This window comes from Nomascus leucogenys, chromosome X (genome assembly GCF_006542625.1).
Source record: "Nomascus leucogenys isolate Asia chromosome X, Asia_NLE_v1, whole genome shotgun sequence".
In the NCBI taxonomy this organism is placed as follows: domain Eukaryota; kingdom Metazoa; phylum Chordata; class Mammalia; order Primates; family Hylobatidae; genus Nomascus; species Nomascus leucogenys.
The window spans coordinates 93,488,902-93,516,541 of NC_044406.1; the positions used below are offsets into that span (position 1 = coordinate 93,488,902).

At 36.8% G+C, this 27,640-nt stretch overlaps 2 protein-coding genes across 3 annotated transcripts in view; both read left to right on the forward strand.

Annotated features, from left to right (window-relative positions):
• Window positions 1-6,295, forward strand: part of RNF128 (ring finger protein 128) — a 93,820-nt gene extending 87,525 nt beyond the window's left edge. For both annotated transcript variants that reach the window (XM_003262152.2, XM_003262151.4), the window contains exons 6-7: window positions 283-451; window positions 4,857-6,295. In XM_003262152.2, the coding sequence (XP_003262200.1) occupies window positions 283-451; window positions 4,857-4,990 (303 nt within the window). In that variant the 3' untranslated portion in view covers window positions 4,991-6,295. The remainder of the gene's footprint in view (window positions 1-282; window positions 452-4,856) is intronic.
• Window positions 6,296-11,976: 5,681 nt separating this feature from the next.
• Window positions 11,977-27,640, forward strand: part of TBC1D8B (TBC1 domain family member 8B) — a 70,527-nt gene continuing 54,863 nt past the window's right edge. The window contains exons 1-2 of the mRNA XM_003262153.4: window positions 11,977-12,281; window positions 25,485-25,595. Of these exons, the coding sequence (XP_003262201.1) occupies window positions 12,152-12,281; window positions 25,485-25,595 (241 nt within the window). The 5' untranslated portion in view covers window positions 11,977-12,151. The remainder of the gene's footprint in view (window positions 12,282-25,484; window positions 25,596-27,640) is intronic.

The following is a 27,640-nucleotide window of genomic DNA, read 5'->3' on the forward strand; positions in this document are numbered from 1 at the left end:
AATTGTACCCAGCATTATTTTATGAAGTGCTGGTATCACCCAAATGAACATACCAGATGAGAGTGCACTCTGCCTATAGCATCTTTCACCCCATTGGTGGACCCAGTTACTCTCTTTTGACTGGGGCTAACAAGAGACTTGTGATAATCAAAAGGGATCATAGATTTAAAAGGTTAAGAAATATTGCTCCAATAAGTCACCTATAAAGAAACTTTGAAGTGATATGTAGAGGAAAAGCATGTACACTGAGAGGCTTTTAATTTGTTAAAATGTTCTTTAAAGGTGGATGTTGAAGATGGATCGGTGTCTTTACAAGTCCCTGTATCCAATGAAATATCTAATAGTGCCTCCTCCCATGAAGAGGATAATCGCAGCGAAACCGCATCATCTGGATATGCTTCAGTACAGGGAGCAGATGAACCGCCTCTGGAGGAACACGTGCAGTCAACAAGTAAGCATCATACTAAAGGTTAATGAGTGCCCTACGATCCATTGTAGATCATATGCCTGTATAGTACTCTTGCTTTTTAGCGTTTGTTCCATTCAGCCATTATCATGATCCAGATTTTCTCTACTTAAAATAATGCTATGTAGGATGCACCCCTACCTTAACATACATATATTCAAATGTATTTGAAATAGATAAAATGCATCAGAGTGGGGATTATTTACAAAAGAAAGATTTATTGGAAAGCTTCTCTCTGATGCATTTAAATCTTGGCTTATTAACTACTTACAGAGGGTAAGGAGAAACTTTAGAAGCCATTGTTTATTGCAGATAAAGCAGAAATTAAAATAAAGGAGTTCTGAAATGATAAAACAGAATTCAACTTACAAAAGGTTGATTTATACCCAGCTTCTCCGGAACCCATGTTTTGCAAATAGGAAACTGTTTAAGAATGGTATGTGCTGCCACCTGTTGAGTATTTACCGTGAAATGAACAAACTGTTAGAAACTAAAATTGAATATATCATTTTCAAAATTCATGTGAATTTGTATTGCAACTTAGTAATTTTATGCCAAATGAGAAATTTTAGGGAGTTCTGTTTTTCCCTATAAAGATAAAACCCCTATAAAAATTATTTTCCCTTTCTTTAACCTCAATCTTTTCCATGTTTTTATTGGTTTGAAAGTCTTCTCTCAATCCTCATTTTGAGATAATTTAATTCTAGTATAAAAGTAAAACAAAAACTGATTGTCAAGATGACTTATGAAACTTTCAGCTTCCTATGATATAAACCTTTGTCCTCTATAGGCTTAACAGTGCCATAGATACCACTTCTGAAGATATCACAATGAATATAACCACACAAAGGCAAACTTTGTATTTCTTGCATCTAATCTTCAGACATTCCCTTGAATATAAACTAGTTATAAGTATCTTAATAATCTGTGGATTATTCTACCTGTAATAGAGAATCATTGTCTGATTGCCCTGGATGATCTTGTACTCTCATAATTGTGTGGTAATAGAATTCAGTAAAGATAAAAGAGAGTGTATGAGATAATTTATTTCTAGTCTTTTAAAAAACAACATTCCAATCTACTCTTTTTGTATTCTGCTCCTCTGTGGGTAGAGGTGGGGTGGGGGAAAAAGGTAAGCACAACAGATTTTGCAGAGATTTGAAAAGCAAATGAAATAATGATCCATGTTTCTCCTCCTGTATTCTTAATTTGGATGATAGTAATACTCACCCAAGCACCCCAAACCAGAAACTAGGGACATCCCAAATTCTTCCCACTTCCCCTTCTGTGTTCTCAACTCTGTCGCCTAATTTCCAACCTTAACTCCACAGTCATAGTTTGAGCCACTATCTTCTCTTTGCCTATGCCTTCCATTCTTCCTTACCCAAGAAATTAGGGGAGCCCAGTATAACTCCTGTTTCTCCTTTAAAACTAACACCTCTTTGAGAAGCCTCTCTTGACTAGATGTGATGGCCCTACTGTTGGCTTCCATAGAACTTCGATCATGGCACTTACTACACTGAATTGTATTAAAACTTTTAAAGTTCCTTTGGGTAAGAACAGTGTCTTATATTCACTGTTGTCTATCCAGCACCCAGCACATAGTAGATACTCAAATTTGTGTTGAATGAATTACCACTTAAACCAGATTTAATTTTGTTTGGGATTACATATTACTAGTTTAAGAATCTTGCATATTAGCCATTGATTCTTATGGTGATAGTTGATTTGCATAACTTTGTAAATACACATAGTTCATCTTGTGTGTCACATCATTGGGCTAAGTTCTATTAGAGCACTGGTTTTCAAACTTAAGTATTCATTGAGTCACTTGGAGGGCTTATTAAAATAGAGAGGTCACCACCACAGTTTCTGACTCAGTGAGTCTTGGGTGATGCCTAGGAATTTTCATTTCTAACAGGTTCACAGGTGATACTGATGCTACTAGTCCAGGGACCACATTTTGAGAACCACTGAATAAGAGCCCTACTGCCAATCCTGGCTGCACGTAAAAATCACCTGGAGAGATTTTAAACTTTGCTGATGTTTGGGCTGTACCTCAGAGCAACTGTGATTTAACATGAGGTGCAGGGCCCGGGCACAGGTATTTTTTATTTTAATTTGAAATGATTTCAGACTGACAAAAGCGTTTCAAAAATAATACAAAGAATGCCTATATACTGTTCACCCAGCTTCTCCAGATGTTAACATATAACCATATACAATTATCAAAACCAGGAAATTTGCTGATAAAATGTTATTATCAAAACTATAAACTTGACTCAAATTTCAACAACTGGCCCACTAATGTCCTTTTTCTGTCCCAGGATCCCACATTGCATTTAATTGTCACGCATCCTTAGTCTCCAATCTGTGACACTTCTTCAGTCTTTGTCTTTCATGACCTTGACACTTCTGAAGATTACTGGTCAGTTATTTTCTAGAGTGTCCCTCAATTTGAGCTAGTCTGCTGTTTCTGAGTGATTAAATTTATTGTCCATTTTTGTCAAGAATACTACAGAAGTGATGTTGTGCCCCTTTCAGTGCCCCCATATCATACCAGGAAGCACGTGATGTTGGTGTCTTATTACTGATGATTCAAACTTTGCCCACTTGGTTGAGGTGGTGTCTGCCAGGTTTCTCCCTTTAAAGTTACTATTTTTCCCTTTATAATTATTAAATATAGAGAGATACTTGGAGACTACACAAATGTCCTGGTACTCATCATACTTCTACCCACTACTTTTAGCAATCACTGCTGCTTCTTGCTTGCAGTAATTATTGCTGAAGTATTTACCAAATGGTGATTTTCTGTTTGCATCATTCTTTGTACATTTATTGATTAAACTTCTAATATAAGGAAGAGCTCTTCCTTCTCCTCCATTTATTTATTTATTATACTATAGGATCCTAGATGTTTCTTTCATTCTATAGTATCATTCTCATCCTTTATCATGTATCATTCTCATCATTCTCATCGTTTATCCCTTGCTCATATCATCCTAGATTTGGTATCATTGTATCATTCTCATCGTTTATCCCTTGCCCATATCATCCTAGATTTGGTCATTGGGAACTTGTTCAAGTTGGTTTCTGTGTTCTTTCAACTTTCTTACTTTCTGGTAACACAAAGTGTTCTAGGTCTGGGATTAGCCAACTTTTTCTGTAAGGGGCCACATAGTAAGTATGTTAGGCTTTGAAGGCCTTAAGTCTCCATTTTCATACTCTTATTTTTTTTGTTTTTGTTGGTTTGTTTTACAACCTTTTACAACCATGATAAGCACTTTTAGCTATGGTTTGTAGGCTGGAGTTTGCTGGCCCCTAGGCTAAAATCTAGCTTAACCTTGTATTTTCCCTCTCCTAGCCCTAGAATCAGCCACTTCTTCAGGAGGCCTTTTACTGGAGAATGGTATTTCAAAACCAGGATCTGAGCAACAGGCATGTTTATTGCTACCAGGGTGTCATTGCTATTAGCCCTTTTAGTGAACAAGACTAGAAAATATATGTATTTACTCTCACAAATATACACATACATATATGTTATTTCTCTAGCTGTCATTTTATCTATCTATCTGAAAAACAATGACTCTACTAATACATCTGATTCCAATCCAACACCACAGGGTTCATTCTAGCCTCCTCCTTTATTTATTTGTAACTCCTTTCTCTGACAGTGAAAGGAGAAAGACTCTTTTTATCCACAGTATTTTTACCTATTTGTTCAATTATAGAATATACATAAAATAGTTTCAGCATTGCTAACACATACGCCTGTGTAAAACAATGTCAGTAACTAGTGTACAGTTCTTTTTGTTTTTAACCTTACAGGTTAGAGTCAAAATACTGTTTTCCAAAGTTATTTAAGTTTAGTTGTTTTCTTCCCCATTCTCTTCACATAGTTATGTATTTCATTTATAATACAATTAAGTTCATTTATTACTGTTTGTATTCAATTTTGGGCATCCTTCCAACTTCCTGGTTGATTTTTTTAATTTATCTATCTATATTTATGTGTATGAAGAAGCATTGGTAATTTTTTAAGTGCCCAGGTGATTGAAATGTATAGCCAGATTTAACAGCTTGTTATATTTAAGGTAAGGAAGAAGTAGAAGACATAATTTTTGCTCTTAAGGAGGCTATAATCTAGGTAGAAATAAGCACATGTACGTGAATCAAAAAAGGAGCAATTATAAATCAATATAATAATGCCATATGTGCTTTATGTAAGATATAGCATAAATCATATAATTATTAAAGGTGCAGGGAATGAGTATGATAATCAGTGTATGTTGAAATTAAATAAGAAAGACTTCTTGGAAGTAAATGATGAATTTTGTCTTAAAAGAAGAGAGGAGCAAAATCATCCTAAAATTGCTATTTCTTTTTAAAGATGAAAATCTACAGCTGGTAAACCATGAAGCAAATTCTGTGGCAGTGGATGTTATTCCTCATGTTGACAACCCAACCTTTGAAGAAGACGAAACTCCTGATCAAGAGACTGCTGTTCGAGAAATTAAATCTTAAAATCTGTGTCAATAGAAAACTTGAACCATTAGTAATAACAGAACTGCCAATCAGGGCCTAGTTTCTATTAATAAACTGGATAAATTTAATAAAATAAGAGTGATACTGAAAGTGCTCAGATGACTAATACTATGCTATAGTTAAATGGCTTAAAATATTTAACCTGTTAACTTTTTTCCACAAACTCATTATAATATTTTTCATAGGCAAGTTTCCTCTCAGTAGGTGATAGCAACATTTTTAGACATTCAAAACTGTCTTCAAGAAGTCACGTTTTTCATTTATAACAATTTTCTTATAAAAACATGTTGCTTTTAAAATGTGGAGTAGCTGTAATCACTTTATTTTATGATATATCTTAATGAAAAATACTACTACTTTAGCTTGGGCTATATGTGTCAGGGTTTTTCTCCAGGTGCTTATATTGATCTGGAATTGTAATGTTAAAAGCAATGCAAACTTAGACTAGTACTTCTTGAAATGTCTATTTAAGCTGCTTTAAGTTAATAGAAAAGATTAAAGCAAAATATTCATTTTAACTTTTTCTTGTTTTTAAATTAGGCTAAATGTACTTCATGTGAGTGTCAACCATAGTTTATCAGAGATTATGGACTTAATTGATTGGTATATTAGTGACATCAACTTGACACAAGATTAGACAAAAAATTCCTTACAAAAATACTGTGTAACTATTTCTCAAACTTGTGGGATTTTTCAAAAGCTCAGTATATGAATCATCATACTGTTTGAAAATGGTAATGACAGAGTAAGTAACACTAATATTGGTCATTGATCTTCGTGCATGAATTAGTCTACAGAAAAAAAAGTTCTGTAAAATTAGTCTGTTGAAAATGTTTTCCAAACAATGTTACTTTGAAAATTGAATTTATGTTTGACCTAAATGGGCTGAAATTACATTAGATAAACTAAAATTCTGTCCATGTAACTATAAATTTTGTGAATGCATTTTCCTGGTGTTTGAAAAAGAAGGGGGGGAGAATTCCAGGTGCCTTAATATAAAGTTTGAAGCTTCATCCACCAAAGTTAAATAGAGCTATTTAAAAATGCACTTTATTTGTACTCCGTGTGGCTTATCTTTTGTTTTAGAATTTTGTTCAACTTATAGCAGAATTTAGGCAAAAATAAAACAGACATGTATTTTTGTTTGCTGAATGGATGAAACCATTGCATTCTTGTACGCTGATTTGAAATGCTGTAAATATGTCCCAATTTGTATTGATTCTCTTTAAATATAAAATGTAAATAAAATATTCCAATAAAAGTTTGTGTCTGGTGTTAGTTTAACTATCTGTATTAGGATGTTTCTTGTGTCACTATAAAGGAATACCTGAGACTGGGTAATATATAAAGAAAACAGGATTAATTGGCTCATGGTTTTATAAGCTGTATAGTAAGCATGGGGCCAACATCTGCTTCACTTCCGGTAAGGGCCTCAGGAAGTTTACAATCATGATGGAAGGCTAAGTGGAAACACATCACATGGCAAGAGCAGGAGGAAGAGAGAGAGAAGCAAGAGGTCCCAGACTCTAAAACAAGCATATCTTGCATGAACTGAGTGAGAACTCACTTATCACCAAGGGGATGATGCTAAATCATTCATGAGGGATCCACCCTCATGATCCAATCACCCCCACCAGGCCTCACCCCCAACATTGAGAATCACATTTCAACATGAGATTTGGAAGGGACAAATATCCAAACCTTATCACTGTCCATACACTAATTTTTCTCATATAATATGTCTGGATTTGGGAGATAAGAAAATGGTTGGATATAAATGGTCATTTATATAGTTGATCAATAAACACTAAAACATTAGTATGATATATTTACATATTACATAGAGAGGAATGGATGCCATTGTAGTATCATTCAACTTACCATGAATTATTGTTAAATGTCAGCAAGGTAAAAGGGGTTTGACCAGTAATAATATAACATTAAAATAGACCTTGATGCCAGTCCATCTTCATGCTATACATGACATAGGAACTTTTATTACTTTAAAGCTTTTCTTCAGCCTTCTGTTTGTCAGTGTGATTGTCAGGATGCTGTTAATAAGTTAAGTGCATCTTTCTTTTGTCAAGCATGTTAAGAATACACAGATGGTTGGAATGCCTCAGCACTGTGATTATCAAACCAGGTACATGTGTCTTATGTGACGATATGCTTGGGATGGGGGTGGATGTGTGATGCCTATATTCTTAGATAGTTAACCTTTTTTCAAGTTTTGTGGGACTTCTTTGGGGGCATTTTTAAGTGTTTTTTAATTTTTAACGGCTGTACTGAAGTATAACTTACCCATTGTAAATATATCATTGGAATATGTTTAGCAAATGTGTAAATATGTACAACTATTACCACAATCCAGTTTTAAAACACTCCGTCACCCCAAAACATTCCCTCATGCCCATTAACAGTCAGTTCCCCCTCCCATTCCCAGCCCCACACCATCACCAATCTGCTTTCTGTTTCTATAGATTTGTCTATTGTGGACATTTCATATAAATGGAATCATATATTATAGGCCTTTTGTGACTGGCTTCTTCCCCTTAGCATAATGTTTTCAAGGTTCCTCCATGTTGTAGCATATAACAGTATTTCATTCATTTTCCTTGCTGAGCAATATTCTATTGTATGGATATACCACGTGTGGCTATCCATTCAACAGTTAATGAACCTTTGGACTATTCTAACTTTTTGGCCATTATGGATAATTCTGCTATGCACATTCACATATAAGTATTTGTGTAGATATATGTTTTAGATTCTTTTGGTTATAAACCAGGGAGAGAAATTCCGTAACACTTGTGAATTTTCTTCCTGCTATTATCGTTTGACATTCTTTAGCTTGAGCATCAGACTATGCTACATTCTCACATCGTAGTAAAAATATAAGCTGGTGTTTTTTAACAGTGGCAGTAATATTTATATGTCTATGGAGTCTCCAACTTAAGAAGGGTTTTCACAGTTTATTTGTAAGTTTAATGGAATCCAGCTTGGGTTATCTTATAAATAAGAATATACATGATTCCCAAGTCAATCAGTAAAAATATATTTAGAGATACAATTGGAATGCTAGGAAGATTCCTTCCCCCATCTACATCTAGTTTCTGTTCACTTATGAAACATTTTATTTAAGTTCTATAATGTCTGGAAAAATGTTATCACCTTAGGCTGTAACAAATTTTGAGTTATTTACCTTGTTCATTGCTTTTGTTTGGAGTTAATTTTTTATTTTTAAACATTGGACAACATAAAATTTAAACAAATATACTACACGAGACTTAAATTCATTATTATGATGGGCACTTTGACTTCCAGAGATAAATGTTCATTATCCTCTACCATCAGAGCTAATGTGAAATGTTTGAGAAACACTATCCACTAGTTCTCAACCTTTTTCTACATGAACAGTCTCATGAATGTGGGACGCTAATAGGCATACCTAGACATTGATGGTTAAGAGAATAGTATAGATAAATAGGATTTAGCATGGAAGGTTAGTGGCAATTTCCCCTTCTAGTTATAATACCAACTGATATCCCACATCTAAACCACGACCTTAGAAAACTAAATGGTCATGTGCTGTTATAAACATTTTTTTTTTAGGGGGGGGACAGCGTCTCACTCTGTCACCCAGGCTGGAGTGCAGTGGCACAATCTCGGCTCACTGCAACCTCTGCCTCCCAGGCTCAAGTAATCCTTCCACCTCAGCCTAGCGAGTAGCTGGGACTACAAGCACACACCACCATGTCAGGCTAATTTTTGTACTTTTTGTAGAGACAGGCATGTTCCCTTGGCATGTTCCCCTGGCATGTTCCCCAGATTGGTCTCAAACTCCTGAGCTCAAGCAATCCACCCACTTTTCAGCCTCCCAAAATGCTGGGATTACAGGCGTGAGCCACCGCACCCGGCCCCTGTTATAAACCTTTTCAAAAAGCAATTCAGTGATCTAAAACTCATTAATAGCCTATTTTTTAAGAAGATATCTATGTGGGTCTTAATGGAAACATGAGTACCCCAATTTGTTGTAGAGTTTGATTTTCAAATATCTAATTTGCTTTAACTCAGTGCAACTAAAACGTTAATGTGCCTACAAGTTACTTGGGGATCTTGTTAAAATGCACATTCCAGTTCAGCAGGTGTAGAAGGAAGTATGAGATTCGGAATTTCTAGCAAGCTCCAGGGTGATGCAAATGTTGATGGTCTGGGGTCCACACTTTCAGTAGCAAAGCTTTAAATGGCTCTCCTCCGGCAGTAGTCCACCTGTTTTGAATCTTACTGCTTCTAAACTAGCTGCAGACTGCAAAAAAGTATAACCTAAGCAAGTGACATTCCTTTCAAAAAAGCTAGTAAAATCCTGAGTGACAGCCTCAGTCTTTCCATAGCACAGGGTTTGGAATTGATATTTGGGGTTTCCAAATACCTTTTCTTATAGGTGTTTGAGGCTCTTAGAAGGCTGAGTCAGCTGGAAGACTGACCTTCAGAAAAATGAGGTATTATTTATCTCTACGTGGTGTATTATTGGGTCTGTCAATATGTGGCTTGGATAAGTCAGAAAACAAGAATGGAAGCAGACAGATGAGTTGGGAAGCTGTATTATCATATGGAAGGAAAGTGTTGTGAGGCTAATCTAAAGCCATAATAGGCAGATGGGGTGGACTTTTGAAAAAGAAGTAGAGGAGTGTGTGTGTGTGTGTGTGTGTGTGTGTGTGTGTGTCACAGACAGAGAGAGAGAGAGACTGATCAACCAATGGACTGACAGACCAAGTTCTTACCTTCAGTGTCTTGTAAACAGTGGCCTTTGAACTAGGAAAGCTAGTAGGAGAAACATCAACCGGGGGAATATTGGAAAAATAAGTTTGGCTTTGAACATATTGTATTTGAGGTAACTATGGACCATATGCATAAGCAGTATAGTGTCATGGTTTGTAATCAGACAAATCTGGGTTCAAATTCCAGCTTTGCTGTTTATTTAGCTATATGACCTTAAGCAAGTTACTTCTCTGAGCCTCCTTTCCTTCACTCATAAAGTAAGCATGTAAAAATGTGCAAGCTTATTAATGAAAATTAAATGACATAATACATATACAGTACCAGTACAGCACCAGTACAGTACCAGCAATGCAGACAGTGTGCAATCCCAGTCCTTCCCCAAGCAATTTATACTGAAATTGAATAGAGTGGCACGCTCTATTTTTTTAAGGTGCTTCTAGGAAAATACTTTTATTTGCAAAGGTGCGAAATAAGTTATGATCAAGCCAAAAATTTAGATCACATAAGTAATTTAATTAGAAAAAATATTTACATAATCGGTGAAATGTTTATTTACTAAAGCAGGAGCTCTCTAAATGCCCTGCTGTAAGCCAAAAGTGGCCCTGATCCTGTAACAGGGAGCATGTGGGTATACCTGGATGAAATTGCAGAGTAAACAGGTAGAAAAGCCATCCAGTTCTGGATAGCCTTTGCCACACTGTAACCTTTAAGGGTATTGGAAAATAATGTGGTTTGATGGGGAAGGAATTAAAAAGGGGAAGGAAAGGTAAAAAGAAAGGAAGATATCTCTCAACGTTTGCTACATTTACTGATCTTTCTGCAGGAAGAGAAGAAGAAATTACCTCCCTTAGTACACATTCAAATTGCGATGGCTTTTCCCAAAGATACATTGCAGTCTGGACTCTGAAAGGATTATCTCTTTCCAAACTGTCCAGCTAGCTGCCTTGGGACTACTTACTGCCATTTAGTAGAAGAGAATCCCAGATTGCCCCTTTTCTCATTCACAAGAAAAATCCCTGCTTGGAGCACACGCCTGCCTCACTCGAGATGGCTCACATCTTGGAAGGTAACCCCAGAGACGCTCCTCTAGGGCAGAGTTCCTTGGCTTGGCATCTGCGTGTGCCCCACCCCATTTTTTTTTTAATCCACATGGCTTTGAGGCACTATTCTCAAAACAGCTTGCCAAGAGCCCTTTGCTCATACATGGCCTCCCAACTCCTTCCTCCCTCTAAACTTGTTTTCACTTTTAATGCACTCTTTAATTCCGGTGGACTTAGTTATTGTAATAAATAAAAACGTCTCTCAAATATTTCCTCACAGCGATATGCAAATTACTGACCTCATTCACCTTAGTGTTCAAACCGCTGGCGCATCATTGCCAAGATACAAAGAGGTAAAGTCTACTCCCAAAGGGTTTTTTTCTTAAGAGTTTAAGAAAGAAAAAAAATGCACATAAATTGTTTAGATTCCAAAATAGGAAGCTGGACAAGAGATTTTCTGTGGTTCATTACAGTAGTTTAATAAACAGATAGGGGCGACAGTGAAGGAAAGGAGGGGTGCACGGAGTGAAGAAAATGCATGGCTTCTGGAAATTTTATATTCTTCCTATATAACCAAAAAGAGCTTAATCTAGGCGTGAATTTTGGATTTAGAGAAGGAATCGTATCACTGACTGTGTGACCTTGGATAAGTCGCCTCACCCGACAGCGCTTTCCTTTATTAATGTGCAAAGCGGGGACGAATGTCCACTTCGCAAGACTGCTGTGAGGATTACGTGAGATCGCCTGAGTTTATAGTGAGAGCTCATTAAATGTTAGTTGTTGCTACTGCTGCTTCCTGGAATGAACCGATATTCCAAAATTCCAGAAACTTTGTTTTCTACAGTTTAATGCCTTCGGCTGTAAAACAGTAAAAAGAAGCAACACCTTTACACCTGGGACTCACTTATTTGAACCAAAAAAAAAATGCTTTAAACTTCAGATAGGCAAAACACACTTAACTGAAGGCTGAGACCCGCTTTGAAAGCACCCCCACCCATTTTCACCCCAGTGTATTGTGGGAAGCGTAGTCCCACGTTCCAGTCGCGTGAGCGCAGAAAAGCGCGTAGGAAACTACAACTCCCAAGAGGTAAAGAAGCGGGACTATTTCCCAGTCTGGCGGTAGCGCTGTGGGAGGGAATTGGCAATCTCTCTGCCTACGTGGGAGAGAAGGGAGGGTTGGGGGAAGTGTGGAAAACCTGAACCTGAGCTGCTGTCGCCTGAGGAAGATTTGGTGGGAGGAGAAGCAGAGGGGAAGAGACGGGTTGAGGGTGAGGTGAGGAGGGCATCTAGGTCACTGCTCCCTGGGGGCACAAAGTTCGCGATGTGGCTGAAGCCTGAGGAAGTGCTTCTGAAAAATGCGCTGAAGCTGTGGCTGATGGAAAGGTCCAACGACTACTTCGTGCTGCAGCGGCGTCGGGGCTACGGGGAGGAAGGCGGAGGGGGGCTCACAGGTAAGCTGTGGCCACCCTACCTGACTCTGGGCTGTGTTCGCTGTTACTTAAAAGGTGGTGAGGACAACAGTTACTCGTCGTTACCAGTTTCCCAATCCTAAATCGTGGGCGGAGGGACTGGGGTTCTTCTCCCGACACCACCTTTCCGCCACCACCTCCAAGTCCTGAGAATGTCTCACTGGACCACGAGTTGCTCTTTGGTTGGGACAGGTGAAGGGAGGAGCGCGGTTATTTCTGAGGCCAAGGAAGAAACGGGTACCTACCTTGTCGCTTCCCATGGGGGGAGGGAGGCTGATGATGAGTGTTAGACCTAGACAGGTCGCATTTAGGCTGGTGACAGGGGCCAGTTCGCAGTTGTGAACTTAACTTTTTTCACAGAACCCATACCGATCATCAGCACCCTGGGGAGATTAAGTGTATGGGGGATGGGATGGAGTGGGTACGCGGGGATGGTGAGGAGAAAGGGAGGCGCCCCAATCACATCCTGAGAAATAGACTTCAAAAGAAATATTAGGGAGGAGGGAGAACTGAAGTCAGGAGAGGTGGAAGGGTAGGCTCAGAATTGCTGATCTCTCCCAATTTAGCATCTTTTACTTTGTCTCCAAGTTTTCAATCTTTGGGATCCCCTCTCAAAGGCTATTAACAACGTCGTAATAAATTAATCTCTTGAGTGACTGGTGCTGCCCCTTCATTCAAAGCTGTGGTTGTAAGCCAGACGGTAAGAGTTTAACTCTTCCTGTCTAACCCACCCTGACCCCAATTCTTAAAAACTGTTTTTGGCCAAATGTTTAAAGTTTCCAGAGAACGTTATTTTGAGACCACTCATCTTGGGTAGGGACATTTAAAGTTTTGGACGTTGGAAAAACAAGAGCTCTTTTTCTAATCAATCTCTAATTTGGTATTGTGACCTTGAAGTGGTAGACCAGGCAGCGTGATGTAATGGAAAGAGGGAAGAGTCCCGAAAACCTTCATTTTAGTCCCATCCTACTGTTACTTGTTGGATGACATTCCTCAAATTCTTTCATTTACTCAACCTTAAGCACCTACTGTGTGCCACAAGGTTCACAAGATTCAGTTTCTTGGCTATGTAGTGCTTATAATCTGGATAAGAAGGGTGGGAAGGGCTAAGGGAAAAAGAAGACCAACTGGTAAACTAGGCAAGTTATAATTCATGGAGGAGATGACCTTGCTTTTTCTCTCTTGGAAAATGGTGCCTACCTCACAGAGTTGAGAGCATAAAACGAAAGATAATAGCACCAAATCAATGTATGTCGTTAAGATGGTGATAAACATATGCTGTTATTTCGTTTTCAAGCCACTCCCAGGGTACAAAGAATTCTGAGGTTCTACAGGACATTTTTAAAAAATTTTGCTAGACCTATTAATCTTATCCAGCTTCTAAAAAGGCCCTCTTGAAAATATGGCAACAAAAATTGCCCTGTTAAATGTGACATTTTGTCATTTTCTAATTTTTAAAAATTACAAATGCTATTTTGCAGAAGAGTCTTTCCATTTAATAGATGCAGATATTTTCCAGATCAACATTTTAGAATCGATGTTCATAATTACCCAGTGACATAAATTATCCACTTGAGTCCATTGAGAATAGTTCAGGATATATTTAAAATAGATTTCAGGCCGGGCACGGTGGTTTATGCCTGTAATTCCAGCACTTTGGGAGGCCGAGGCAGGTGGATTGCTTGAGACCAGGAGTTCAAGACCAGCCTGGACAACATGGCGAAACCCCATCTCTACAAAAAATACTAAAATTAGCCAGCCATGTGGCCCCAGCTACTTGAGAGGCTGAAATGGGAGGATGGCTTGAGCCTGGGAGGTCAAGGCTACAGTGAGCCATAATAGGGCCACTGCACTCCAGCCTGGGCAACAGAGGGAGATTCTGTCTCAAAAAGAAAAAAAAAATTAAAATAGATTTTATAGTCCTGTGTTACAGCCTCAGGAATAGTCTCATAATTTATTTTGGTTCCTCATACTAAAACTGTGTTCCTTTAAGTAGGTAAATCAAATTCTTGAAAATATAATCACTGTAATGTAGTATTACATGGTTTTTTAACTTGTTGCAAATTTCCTTTCTTTTTTTTTTTTTTTTTTTGAGACAGGGTCTCTCACTCTGTCGCCCAGGCTGGAGGGCAGTGATAGTGGTGTGATTATAGCTCACAGCAGCCTGGAACTCCTGGGCTCAAGTGATCTTCCCACCTCAGCCTCTGGAGTAGCTAGGACTTCAGGTACAAGCCACTAAGCCTGGCTAATTTCATTTTTTTTTTAAGAGACAGGCTGTGTTGCCCAGGCATGGTCTTGAACTCCTGGCCTTAGGATCCTCCCACCTTGGTCTCCCAAAGGACTGGGATTGGGATTAAAGGAATGAGCCACCTCACCCAGCCTGACATGCTTTCTTCTTAAAGCATGGACCAACTGCACTAGTTTACCTCTATCCTGCCCACTCCATTTACTAGTCCCCATAGTCTAGAATAAGAGAAATTTGTCTGAAGAAATAAACTAAGATTTCTACTGCATATATATGTTGTGACTAGTGATATCCACATTCATTTAAGTGGTCAGTTTATATCTCTTCATGATTATTTTATCTGTGGTATTGACAAGATGCTTGAAATTACCACATGAGAGCTACCACTGTAATTCCATGTAAATTAAACAAAATGGATAAGAAAGGAACAAAGAGGTGCTTTTAAGGTTCATTTGGTTCTTTTTGGTCCAGAGCATAAGTGTGTGCTGATTTTCCTGGCTGCTCAATTACTGTATTCTTACTTAAAATCATGAAGCCAAAAGCTTTGTTGTGCTTTACCACAAATCCACATTTGGATTAGCTCTCACAGGAGCTTGACTGTGTGCCAGCATAAGTTTGCCTCTGTTCATTTTGTTTGCTAAAATCCAGTGTTATGTGCTATCCCTTTAAAAGATTAGTTTATGCATTTTGTTTAATGAAGAAATGATAATGATCATCTAGAAACGTTAGTGGTTATACTTTAAGATTTCATTTCTTTGCCATATGATAATTGGTGGTAATCACCAGCAATGTAATGACTCTTAAGTGTGGACTTGGTAAAGTTAGTTGACTCCATGTTTTTTCTAATAATGGAATAGCAGCAACAGAGAACTCAAGGATTATTAAAACAAGAGATGAGTTTGTAAGTTAGAATTCTGAGGTACCTCTTTTAAATTGTTGAAACACTACTAGTGGATATCTGATAGATTACTGACCATTTGCCTAACTTTATCTTACTTAATTGTTCTGGCTCACAGCAGGATGGCATGTCTTGTGGAAATTTTTGGTATACATAAGCTGTTTTATAGATAAAGTGATTTTCCGTCATTTAGAGAAATAATTCACCCTTCTGGATTTTACAGTCCCCTTATGTTATCTCTTGCTTCTCCTAGCTAATAATGACTTTTCTATGGCACCTACATTTAGCACCTGGTTTTATAGAGTTAAAACTAATTTATGCATATTTGTCTTATTAAGCACAAATCAATTTGCTTTGCTTGGCAGATGGGAACTACTACATGAATAGAGCTATAGGGCTACATTCTACGAAGTACTCTAGTATATGGGATTTAGGAAGGTCTGCCAATCAGGAAGCCTTCATATAGGTAGTTTTTAAAGAGTATTTTACTCTTGAATTTTTCATATATGAATAGTGTAAGCAGGTTCTTGGGTGTTAGATTGATAAGCTCCCTCAGTAGACCTTTTTTGTATGGTGTAGAACAAAGCTAGGAAGTAAAACTTATTAAAATGGAGAATTTTTAGACATTCTGTTTCTGATTTCCTTTTTCATCTTGGTACCATTACTTTGAAACTAAATTATCTGTAAAAGCCAGAATATGATAACATTTGAAATAAGCTTTTCATTTTATGATATTTATATAGACTGAGCAAATCACTGTGTAAACAATTTGTCATAAACACATACATAATAAACAATAAGGTAGCCTTTTTAAAACCTCTTAGTGACCATCCCTTGAAAATATAAATCTTCTTTCCCCTATTTCCTCACCCCAGACTCAAGGAGTCCAACTCTGAAAATGTTCGCCTTAGATAGTTATTAGCAAAATATCCCTGCATTTCATGCTTACAAAGGACGTATCTGATAAAATATTTTGGCCTTCTAAGTACCTGTCTACTGAGATGAGGGTGCCCAAGTGGCAAGCATGACATTTCATTTAAGGTAAGGAAAGATCTACCCCCCCCATACACACACACACACACACACACACACCCACACACACACACAAAATTAATAAGTTAACATTTTGGCTTATTAAAAAGCAAATCCCATGGGGCAACCCCTAGAGAGGGCAGATCACGCTTTGTGCTCCCATCCCTCTCTGGAACATCTTGGTCCCTGTGAAATCAAGTTAAAGATTACTTTTAAAGATCTCTGAATGAGAAAAAGCAACTTTGTAGGAGGTTTTGAGTAATGAAGGATGATCAATATTACCCCCCACCTTTTTTTTTTGGAATAGTGGAAAGATTATTGACTGCATACCTAAGTAGAAAACTAATATTTGCTTTCAAGTAGATTTAATTCGAATGAAAAAAAAAAAAGACTGAAAAGTCATGACATTGACCATCCTTTATTTCTCAAAATCTCCTACAAGGCTGCCCTTTCTTATTCAAAGAGATCTTTAAAGGTAATTTTTTACTTGATTTCAGAGAACAAAATGTTCCAGGGAGGGAGAGGAATACAGTGTGATTTGCCCTCCCTAGGTATTGCCCTATGGGATTTTAAAAAAATAAAAAATAAATAAACCAGGCTGGGCACAGTGGCTCACTCCTGTAATCCCAGTACTTTGGGAGGCCAAGGCAGGCAGATCATTTGAGGTCAGGAGTTTGAGACCACCCTGGCCAACATGTTGAAACCCCGTCTCTACTAAAAATACAAAAATTAGCCGGGCTTGGTGGCGGGTGCCTGTAGTCCCAGCTACTGATGGGCAGGAGAATCAGTTGAACCCAGGAGGTGGAGGCTGCACTGAGCCGAGATCGTACTGTTGTACTCCAGCCTGGGTGACACAGGGAGACTCCATCTCTAGTAATAATAATAATAATAATAATAATAATAATAATAAATAAACCAACTACAAGCCAACATCCACAAATATATGAATATAACACCAAGTTCAGTGATTCCACTTGCCCCATTAACCCTGCTTCTTTTATCTTCCTTGATTTTTTGATAGTTTTATGTCTCTATTCAGCTATAATTATTTTATAAAGGCTTAGTTTCCTCATCTGTAAAATGGGGATAAAACTTATCTTTCCTACCTCACATTTTTTATGTGGGTCAAATGAGTTTTGAAACTTGTGAGCAACTATGCAAATACTTGACATTTATCTATTAATGAAAGAGAAAGACGTTAAAATGCCATTTTCTGGGCCTGAAGACCAAAGGGGGTTATATATTTATGCCATTTTCCCTAGTAATTACTTTCCCCATGTTGTATATAGAAATTGATTTGGAGTGGTAACAGATTATATCTGATATGCAATGATATCACTACAAAAACAAAACACTGATGGTTACTAATTGAAGAATTTGGGCATGATAGTGATTATGCATTTATGGTTTATAATCAGAATAATGTACAAGAATTAGAATAACTTATCATGACATCATTTCATTTTGATCTGTCATCGCCCAAAACCTAGAAGTTCTCAAACAGTGCGTCCACAGATATCAGCATCACTTGTCTTGCTGAGTGGTGATAAAGAGTGCATATAACATTGGTTACCTTAGTAGTATTTTTCAAAACAATACTTAAAAAAGAAATAATTATTCAACTGGTGAAAACTCATGCTGTTTGTGAACATTTGTGGAAGGCTTATGGCTACAAGGTAAGCTAAAAATAAAAAGCAGTCAGGCGTGGTGGTGCACACCTGTAGTCCCAGCTACTTAGGAGGCTGGGGCGGGAGGATTGCTTGAGCCCAGGAGTTCGAGGCCAGCCTAGGCAATATAGTGAGATAAAAAATATTTTAAAAAGTAAAAGGCATTATAATGTTTGCCACATTGCTGTACAGCTATGACAGATTTTATATTGCCTTTATGTTAGAACATTTGCCCAGTTTTCCACCTTTTGCTACTGCTTTGTAAGCACAAAAGGTAAGATTAAATCCTAAATGTGATGGTATACAATACTTTAATTCAACAGATACTTACTGAGTGCCTTTTAAAAACCAAGCACTGTTTTAAGTGCTGGAGATAAAGCAATGAAAAAAAAACAAAGTCCCTACTCTCATGGAGCTAATACCGTAGTTGGGGGAGGCAAATAAACAAATAGTATATGATATGACTGATGCTGATAAGCAATATGAAGAAAAATAAAGTAAGGTATCATGATAGAGAGGGGAGGGGATTGATATATTAGAGAAACTGGTCTGGGAAGGCCTCTTAGGGTGAGCTGTGAACAGAGACTTGTGGTACTAGAGTATATGAGCCAAGCAAATATTTGGGAACAGAGTGAATACATATAATTTTTTCTAGGAGTTTTTCTGTGAAGGGAAACAGAGAAATAGGGTGGTAGCTGGCCCTTGTCCTGGGTGTTGAGTATACAGTGGTGAATAAGACAGGAATAGTTCTGGCCGGGCACAGTGGCTCACGCCCGTAATCCCAGTGCTTTGGGAGGCCGAGGCAGGTGGATCACCTGAGGTGAGGAGTTTGAGACCAGCCTGGTCAACATGGTGAAACCCCATCTCTACAAAAAATACAAAAATTAGCTGGGCATGGTGGCATGCACCTGTAATCCCAGCTACTTGGGAGGCTGAGGCAGGAGAACCACTGGAACCCATGAGGCGGAGGTTGCAGTGAGCCGAGATCACGCCACCTCACTCCAGCCTGGGTAACAAGAGTGAGACTCCGTCTCAAAAAAAAAAAAAAAAAGAAATAGTTCCAACCCTTACGGAGTTTATAATGTGATGGGTCAGACAGTTGATAAATAAGTAAGCAAACCAGTACAATTGCTAGTGTAGTCAATAATAATAGCAGCCTTGTTCTGTTGGCTTAGAAATCTCCATAATGCAGGGAAACCCTCAAAGCAATTTTCCAAGGCCAGCTGTCTTGTAAAGTATGCTTATCCGAAGTCCTGTTAAAGATACAAGTATTTCCTAAAAGCAGTGATTAATAATAGGTGGTGTACTGGTGGCAAAGTTCCAGTGTGGCATCTGTGAAGCATCTTGCCAAAAACCAGTTTGGGGTGTTTTCAAATTAAATCATCCATCTATGAGCACTAACAATATCTGAGAGGTGGTTTGGTAGAAGTGGCGGGGGGAGGGGGGGACGTTCTAAGTAGGAGGAATAATGTGATAGTACAAAAGCAAAAGATAACAGTTGTTGGGGACACAGCAAATATTCTAGATTCATTTATGTGGAGTTGAAAATATGAGACTCAATATATAATGCACTTAGCAACTAGAAAAAGGTTATTAAAGAGCAATGTCTTAATCTATACCAGAGGAAAACCTGAGATAGAGAATTAAAGGGACCTAAGAATTAAACCTTTGTTTTTTGTGTCCACTGTTCTTTCAGTGGACATAAAACAACCTATGTATAACAAAAATTTCCACAAGATATTCTATCCTGCTATGAGCCAGAACAATTAAGTAAGATAAAATTAGGCAAATAGTCAGTAATCTATCAGATATCCACTAGAAATGTTTCAACTCATAAGCCAAATAAATTAACATTTTGGCTTATTAAAAACAAAATCACAAAAGGCAACCCCTAGAGAGAGCAGATCACACTGTGTGCTCCCCTCCCTCCCTGGAACATCTTGGTCCCTGTGAAATCAAGTAAAAAATTACCTTTAAACATCTCTGAATGAGAAAGGACAACCTTGTAGGAGGTTTTGAAAAATGAAGGATGATTAGTGTTACCCCCCCCTTTTTTTGGTAGCAGTGGAAAGAATATTGACTGCATACCTAAGTAGAAAACTAATATTTCCTGTCAAGTAGATTTCATTCTAATGGAAAAAAGAAGAAAGAAAAAAAAAAAAACAAGACTGAAAAGTCATGACATTGGCCATGCTTTATTTCTCAAAATCTCCTATAAGGCTACCCTTTCTTATGCAAAGAGATCTTTAAAGGTAATTTTTTACTTGATTTCAGAGAATAAAATGTTCCAGGGAGGGAGAGGAATACACATTGTGATATGCCCCTTTTTTCCCCTCCCTTACTACACTATAAAGAAGTGAAGTTTTAAAACAAGGTATAGGGCTGGGCACAGTGACCCATGCCTGTAATCTCAGCACTTTGGGAGGCCAAGGCAGGAGAATTGCTTGAGCCCAGGAGTGGGAGACCAGCCTCGGCCACATAGTAAGACCTTGTGTCTACAAAAAATAAACAAAATTAGCAGGACGTGGTGGTATGCGCCTGTAGTCCCAGCTACAGGGAAGGCTGGGGTGGGTGGGAGATCGTTTGAGCCAGGGATGTGGAGGCTCCAGCGAGCTGGGATTGCGTCACTACACTCCAGGCAGGGCGACAGAGTGAGACCTTGTCTCAAAATAAATAAATAAAACGGTGTAATCACATTTTCTGATTATTATTATAACATTAGTTGCTCTCTTGTTTTCAACTAACCAAAATGATGGACGTGGTTTAGTTCTTCTAAATAATGTTTAAAAGTACTACACTGTATACCAGTTTATTCATTTGCTATTGTACTTGCTTTCTGCTTTGTACCTAGAAATTCAGGTGTTGCAATTTCTTTGCTTTTCTGAGGGTTACTCTTTTTGTGCATTGGTGTATAGGTCTTGAAGAGTAAGAAGTGGCTGTAAATATAGTACCAATTCTCATATTTTCCTGTGTCTCTATCTTTAGAAATGTAGCTGGGTTTGATTAATAATTCATCTATTCTTTTTTTCCCACAAGACATTGTAATTTGTTGTTTGTTATATCAATTGCTTCCCTAAAAAATTCTAAATCCTTTAATGAAGAAAAGATTTCAGTTAGGGAAGGAAATGAGTGTATATATATATATATTCAGTTTTTAAGTAAGTGCCTTTAAAAGAATGCAGGGAGAGGGAAAACAGGACCAAAGAAGAATTATTTTTATTAACTGTTTTCCAAAGCTGTTAATATAAAGTTGGCAGCTTTCAAAATGCCAACTGTGGCTATTGAATTATTCCAAAATAAGCATTCATAGTGTCATTTTAAGGACTTAGATCTGGTTAGCAAAGTAATAGAATCAGGAAAATCCACAAACTTTATTGAGCACACTACCTTCTCTTATTTGAATATATTTCCTGCTAAGTGTATTGGCAGTTTACTAATTAGTTTGTTTATTAACATATAATGAAGCTAAGTTCAGTAAAGGTGTACTTGTTTGACTTTGTAAGCATGACAACTTATGACAAGATACAGAATCCACTGTAAGTTTCCAGTAATCATTACCATGGAAAAAATTATAATTGAACATTTTACTTAGAATGGAAATAAATCTTGTTTGTAATTAGGAAGTTCATTACATGGCTCTTCTGCAGGTAGAGCAGTATTCACTTACACAGTGCCCTCAATCCAGTTTACAAACAGAAAGAGCCACTTGTCAAACTAAAGGACACTTTAGTTTGTGTACTAAACTAGCACATTGATAATGAGTACCATTTTCAAGCTGTGGCTGTTTTACTGGTCTTTCCTCTAGCACTCAGCCCACTGCCCTACCTGTTCATCGTTACCATTGACCTAATACAAAAAAAGAAATGTTTATAAAATTTGCAGGTGTCTAAATATTGGAAGGGGCAATTAATACCATAGATCAGTGTGCTCAATATTGGCCACAGGTTAGATTCAAATGAAGACCTTTTATTTTTGTTTATTTATTTATTTATTTATTTAATTTATTTATTTTTGAGATGAGTCTCACTCTGTTGCCCAGGCGGGAGTGCAGTGGCACAATCTCAGCTCACTCCGAGTGGTGCAACCTCCGCCTCCCGAGTTCGAGAGACTCTCCTAACTCAGCCTTCTGAGTAGCTGGGATTACAGGCACCTGCCACCATGCCCAGCTAATTTTTGTATTTTTAATAGAGACAGGGCTTCACCATATTGGTCAGGCTGGTCTCAAACTCCTGACCTCAGGTGATTCACCCGCCTCGGCCTCCCTGGGATTACAGGCGTGAGTCACCAAGCCCAGCCTCTGAGGACCTTTTATTTTAAAAGATACTGGATTATTCATGGATGAAATGATACCATGTCTAGAATTTACTTTAAAATACTCCAGGAGGGAGTATTTAGAACCCAGAAACTGGTACATATTACTTTCTGAATGACTTGCAGGGACTTGATGATGATTACAGCTTAATGAGCTGGAAGAGTTCCCCAAGTGACTACAAATGTAGTCTATCACTAGCTTCCAAATTATTTGTTGTGTAGTTTTATAGTAACTGCCTGATTTCACACTTAACAAAACTGAGCAATTTTCTTTCTACATAGTACAAGGCGCTTATAATCTTGTGAACATTTCTGCTGCCAAAAAGTGACCTTTCTTGCCAGTGATTTTGACTACTACTCTCACATCCACATAGCCACCGTTAATCTTTAAACAGTATCTTCAAAAAGATAGTTATCTTTTATCTTTATCTGTTATCTGCTAAAGCTATCCTGTATTCAATAAAGTGCCTTCATTTGAAATTATAATTCCTTTATTTTGACAAATTTGACAAGTTATGTTTATTTATATACACACACATTTATGTACTGAATTCTGTTTTTCAACGTAGTGATAGCTCTTTTGGTTGTCTTTTGCGACTACTCTTTTATCCCTTTTTTGAGTATTTTCACATTCCTATCTTCAAATTGAAAACATTCTCCTCTTCTCCATTTCCTCAGTAATTTTAATCACATAGTTCTGAAGACACTATCTGCATATTTTGGCTCCTACTTTTCTTTCTTTTTACTTTACCAAATCTCCAATTTCTCATAGTCACTATTTCAATGCTAAAAGTGATAGAATTATTTTTCCTTTTATCTCCAAACCCATCAGTAATTCCCTCCTCATTAGTTGAAGTATAATTATTTTCTGCTTCCCTCATCCTCATTCCCATTGTCTTTTCCCCAATACTTTCTCTTTCATAATATTTGTCAGTTTTCTCATTTCCATTTTTTAAAAACTTCAATTCATACTCAAACTTTTTTTTCATATCAGATAACTTCTTACCTCTATAATCTGCACATACTGCCATTGCCAAAATCTTCTTTCTGGAACTTTGCCCTATCAAAATCCTCAGAAAATTGCTAATTGATTCTATGCTGCATTTGTGACTCCTGTTTTTACTTTTTATCAATTCCTGTATCTACTGTCCTGCCCTTTCCTTTCAGCTAAGCCAAATTTCTCTTTATGTCTTTGTCTTATCTCCTACTCTTCTAATTTACCTCCTTCCATGCATATAACTTCCTAATGTGATAGGAAGTGATGTGAGGCAGATGTGAGCATCTGCCAACCTATCTATATTCTCATTTAAACCTTGCTTAAAATCTTAATTCTTTTTAAGTGGGTCAAAATAGGAAGAGAGCCAAAAGCCTGGTTTATAATTGATTTAAATTTTTCTTAAAAATCTGTATTCTAAATTAAAGGGAAATGCCTCATAAAGCAAAACCAACACTCAACCAATCAGAGCTTCCAGAAAAGGAAGGTAAATTTATATATTTCAGCCATCCCATTGATATAGTTAAATTAACAAACTATATCCTTATTGTGCAACAATATGTTGAAAGTTATGGATATAAACACAGAGATAGAAGACATGGTTATTGTCCTCAGAGGACAAATAATCTAGATAAAGAGACAAAAATTATATACATGAAGCTCTTAGAAAGTGGTTATAATAACCAGCCTAATATATGCTAGGTTGTGTAGTACAGGTTGAACATCACTAATCTAAAAATGAAAAATCTGAAATGTTCCAAAAATCCGAAACATTGATTGCTGACATGATGCCGCAAATGGAAAATTTCCACACCTGACTTCATGTGACAGGTTGCAGTCAAAACTCATGCATAAAATTATTTAAAATATTTATAAAATTATCTTCGGGCTATATGTATAAGATATATATGAAACAAATAAGTTTCATGTTCAGACCTGGGTCCCATCCCCAAGATATCTCAGTATGTGTATGCACTTAATCCAAAACCTGAAAAAATCTGAAATCTGAAGCACTTCTGGTCCCAAGCATTTCATATAAGGGATACTCAACCTGTATAGACTCTAAGTCCTAAGAATATTCAGAGAAAAGGGAAAGTATTATTGCTTGGGATAGCCAGTGAGGATTTCATAGGGGAAGTGGGTCTTGAAGAAAATGTAGAATTCAGATTAGCTGGACTGGGCTAGAAGACTTTCATTAGGATTTCTTTTTTTTCATTAGCATTTCTTTTTTTTTTCATTAGCATTTCTAGGTAAAATGATAATTGCTTAGCAAAGACCCTGTGGGAGAAATTAGCTGGTTGTTTAAGAAAACAGTGAACTTTGTTCTAGGAAATAGTAGGAAATATAATTAGATTATTAAACTGGAACTAATTGATCAAGAGCCTTGAATTCCTAATTGAGGAATTAAGAATTGTTGAAAAGAAAATCCCTGTACAGAAGCATTTTATTTAATCAAGGTTTTATCTTGTTTAAATATCTAAGATTTTCTTAAATAATAATAGTATTAACTAATATTGGGTGTTTTACTGTGTGCTAAGCATTGCTCTAAGTGGGTTAAATGTAACAACTCATTTAATCTTTACAACAGCCCTTTGTAGTAGGATCTGTTTTAACCTTATTTTACAAATGAGGATGCAGAAAGGGTAAGTACTTTAACTTGCTCAAGTTGACACAAGCAAGTGACAGAGCCAGAATTTAAACCCAGTTAGTCTATAGTACTAGATTCTACATTCTTATCTAATATACATACAACCTTATGAACGAGATACATAAGTGCTGCAGATACATTTTGAGATTTGGACAATTGAAGCTGACTTAACTCTTTTATTGAAAGATAGTTTTCTCAGATACTACTCACATTGGCATACTATAATCTTTCTTTATCCCAAATATATTTTTTCTTTAAGAAAAATCTCTGTAAGGACTCTTTGGGCTAGAAAAGTTTTAAAATAAATTTATTGGTTTGTTATATGAAGTGATACAGATTTGATTTATCTCTTGTAAAGTCCTTATTTCAACAATCTTTCTATTATGACAGGGCTTCTGGTTGGGACTCTTGATTCAGTCTTAGACTCTACTGCTAAAGTAGCTCCATTTCGCATCCTACACCAGACACCAGACTCTCAAGTTTACTTGTCAATTGCATGTGGTGAGTATGATTTTTAAAACATAATTCAAATTAAATAAGGGTACTACTAAGCTGAGTATTCATATTTATTTATATTCTGTAGTTGCTTTGAGATTTAAAAACAAATTAAATGTGCAACTTTACTTTGAGAGAATAGCAAGACCTCTGTTTATTTTTAAAGGATATGGGTTATTAAGATTTTTTTTTTAAATCCATTGGTGTGAGGGACCTGAAGCATGTGGTCTAGCAGGGCTGATTCTGCACAGATTTTGGTCAGTGCTACTGCTATGTAACTCCTTTCTTCAACTTCTGCTTTATCCAACTGCTGGGAAGATGGGAACTTCTCCATGAAATAAATTGTTTCATTACTAATAACTCAAATGAGAAGAATCTGAAGTTATCTGTGAACCCAAAACATAATGACTCCTAAGGAAGTATAAGCCTGGAAAATTAAACCTTTTTTATTCACTCCCACCTTCTCAGAAAAAGCATCATATCCTTGAAATATGAAGGAATGTCTTACAGTTAATGTTACATATTCATTCATGCCAGGGTGGTTCAGATGCTTTGACATATATATTATGGGTAGAAAAGGAATTAGGATAATTCTTTCTAATAAAGCAAGTCAAAATAAATTTTTAAAAAGCTGCATTGACAGTTTCTTACTTACTTTTGTGATGCCGTTATAATGTTGATCTAAATTAGAATCCCAGATTTCTAGACTTTTTGATATTGAAAAACTGCCTTTCTTCTTATCCCCCTCTCTTCTAAAGTAGATATATTATACTTTTTTAAAAAGAACAAAAGCACATGAGTTTCTGGAACATTCATATGTGTGAACATATAGCATACAATTAATTTTTTAGGATGTGTGGCTTTTTTTTTATATTTCCCCCTAAATTTCTTTTAGTGTTGCCAGTGAGTCTTTCCTCCTGGCTCTCTTAAATTGAATGCCATTTAACCTAAATGAGGTTGACATTATGCCTGCTGATATCACAAGAATTCTGTAATCTCAACTCTAAATCTGGTTAGTAAAAATTATTTTTTTTAAAAGAAAAAAAAGGCCTTTCTACTTAAAAAAAAGATGATTGTATAACTTATTTCCCCCAAATTAACCTGATGCAGAAATAGTGGAGTTACCTACTGATGAAGCTTCCTTATACCAAAAGAATCAAACTTAAGGCCTTAACATTTCCCCCATGGCTTTTATTTGTGGTCCATTAAAGACAGTTATTACTCTTGGCATGGTGACTTAGTAACATGAATAAAATTCTGATTGAATTGTAGGAAATAGGCCATTTGCAATGTCAACAAATTTTTTAATATGCCAGTCTCCATATATTATAAAATATACTAAAAAGTCAGCATATTTCTTTTGAATATTTATATAATCCATAGTACTGAGAGGACTTTAATGGTATGTGGGTGATAGGAGGAGATTGATAGATACTGAAATATTCTTCAAGCCAAAGCGACTAGGGCTAATAATGTTTAATCTCACCCTCAGCAAACCTCCTAACGCTGATTCAGCGGGTCACATGGATTTAACCTTGCTACAGAATTTCTAACCTCCTGTATGAAATTTCTGTAAGTTTACTAGGTCTTTTGATGAATGGGGTTGCTCTGAGCAAAGATTTCATGGCTTCTGAAATAAGTAGAGTGGCCACAGTTGAAATCCACATTTACTTAGCATGCATAGGATTGTCACATACATGCTGTTTTCAGCCACACATATTATAGACACAGTACTACCTGCATTATTTGGAGACCAAGGATTGAATTATGCATTATGTATTTCTGGTACTCTACATAATTTCTTAAAAGATACTGGTTATTCTTTAGGCACCAGTTACTAGCATCTTGTTTTCAGAATTTTATATATTTTCTCATGAGCTGGATTTCCTTTACTCCCCTTTCATTAAATGTTTTATTCTTTCTATTTGTGAGAAATACTGTTCATGCCCACATAGAGGGATAAAGTAGAGAATAAATGTAAATATTTTACTCCTTTATGACCGTCATTTTTTAAAGTGAAAATGTTATTTCTTTTTAAACTATGCTTTTAA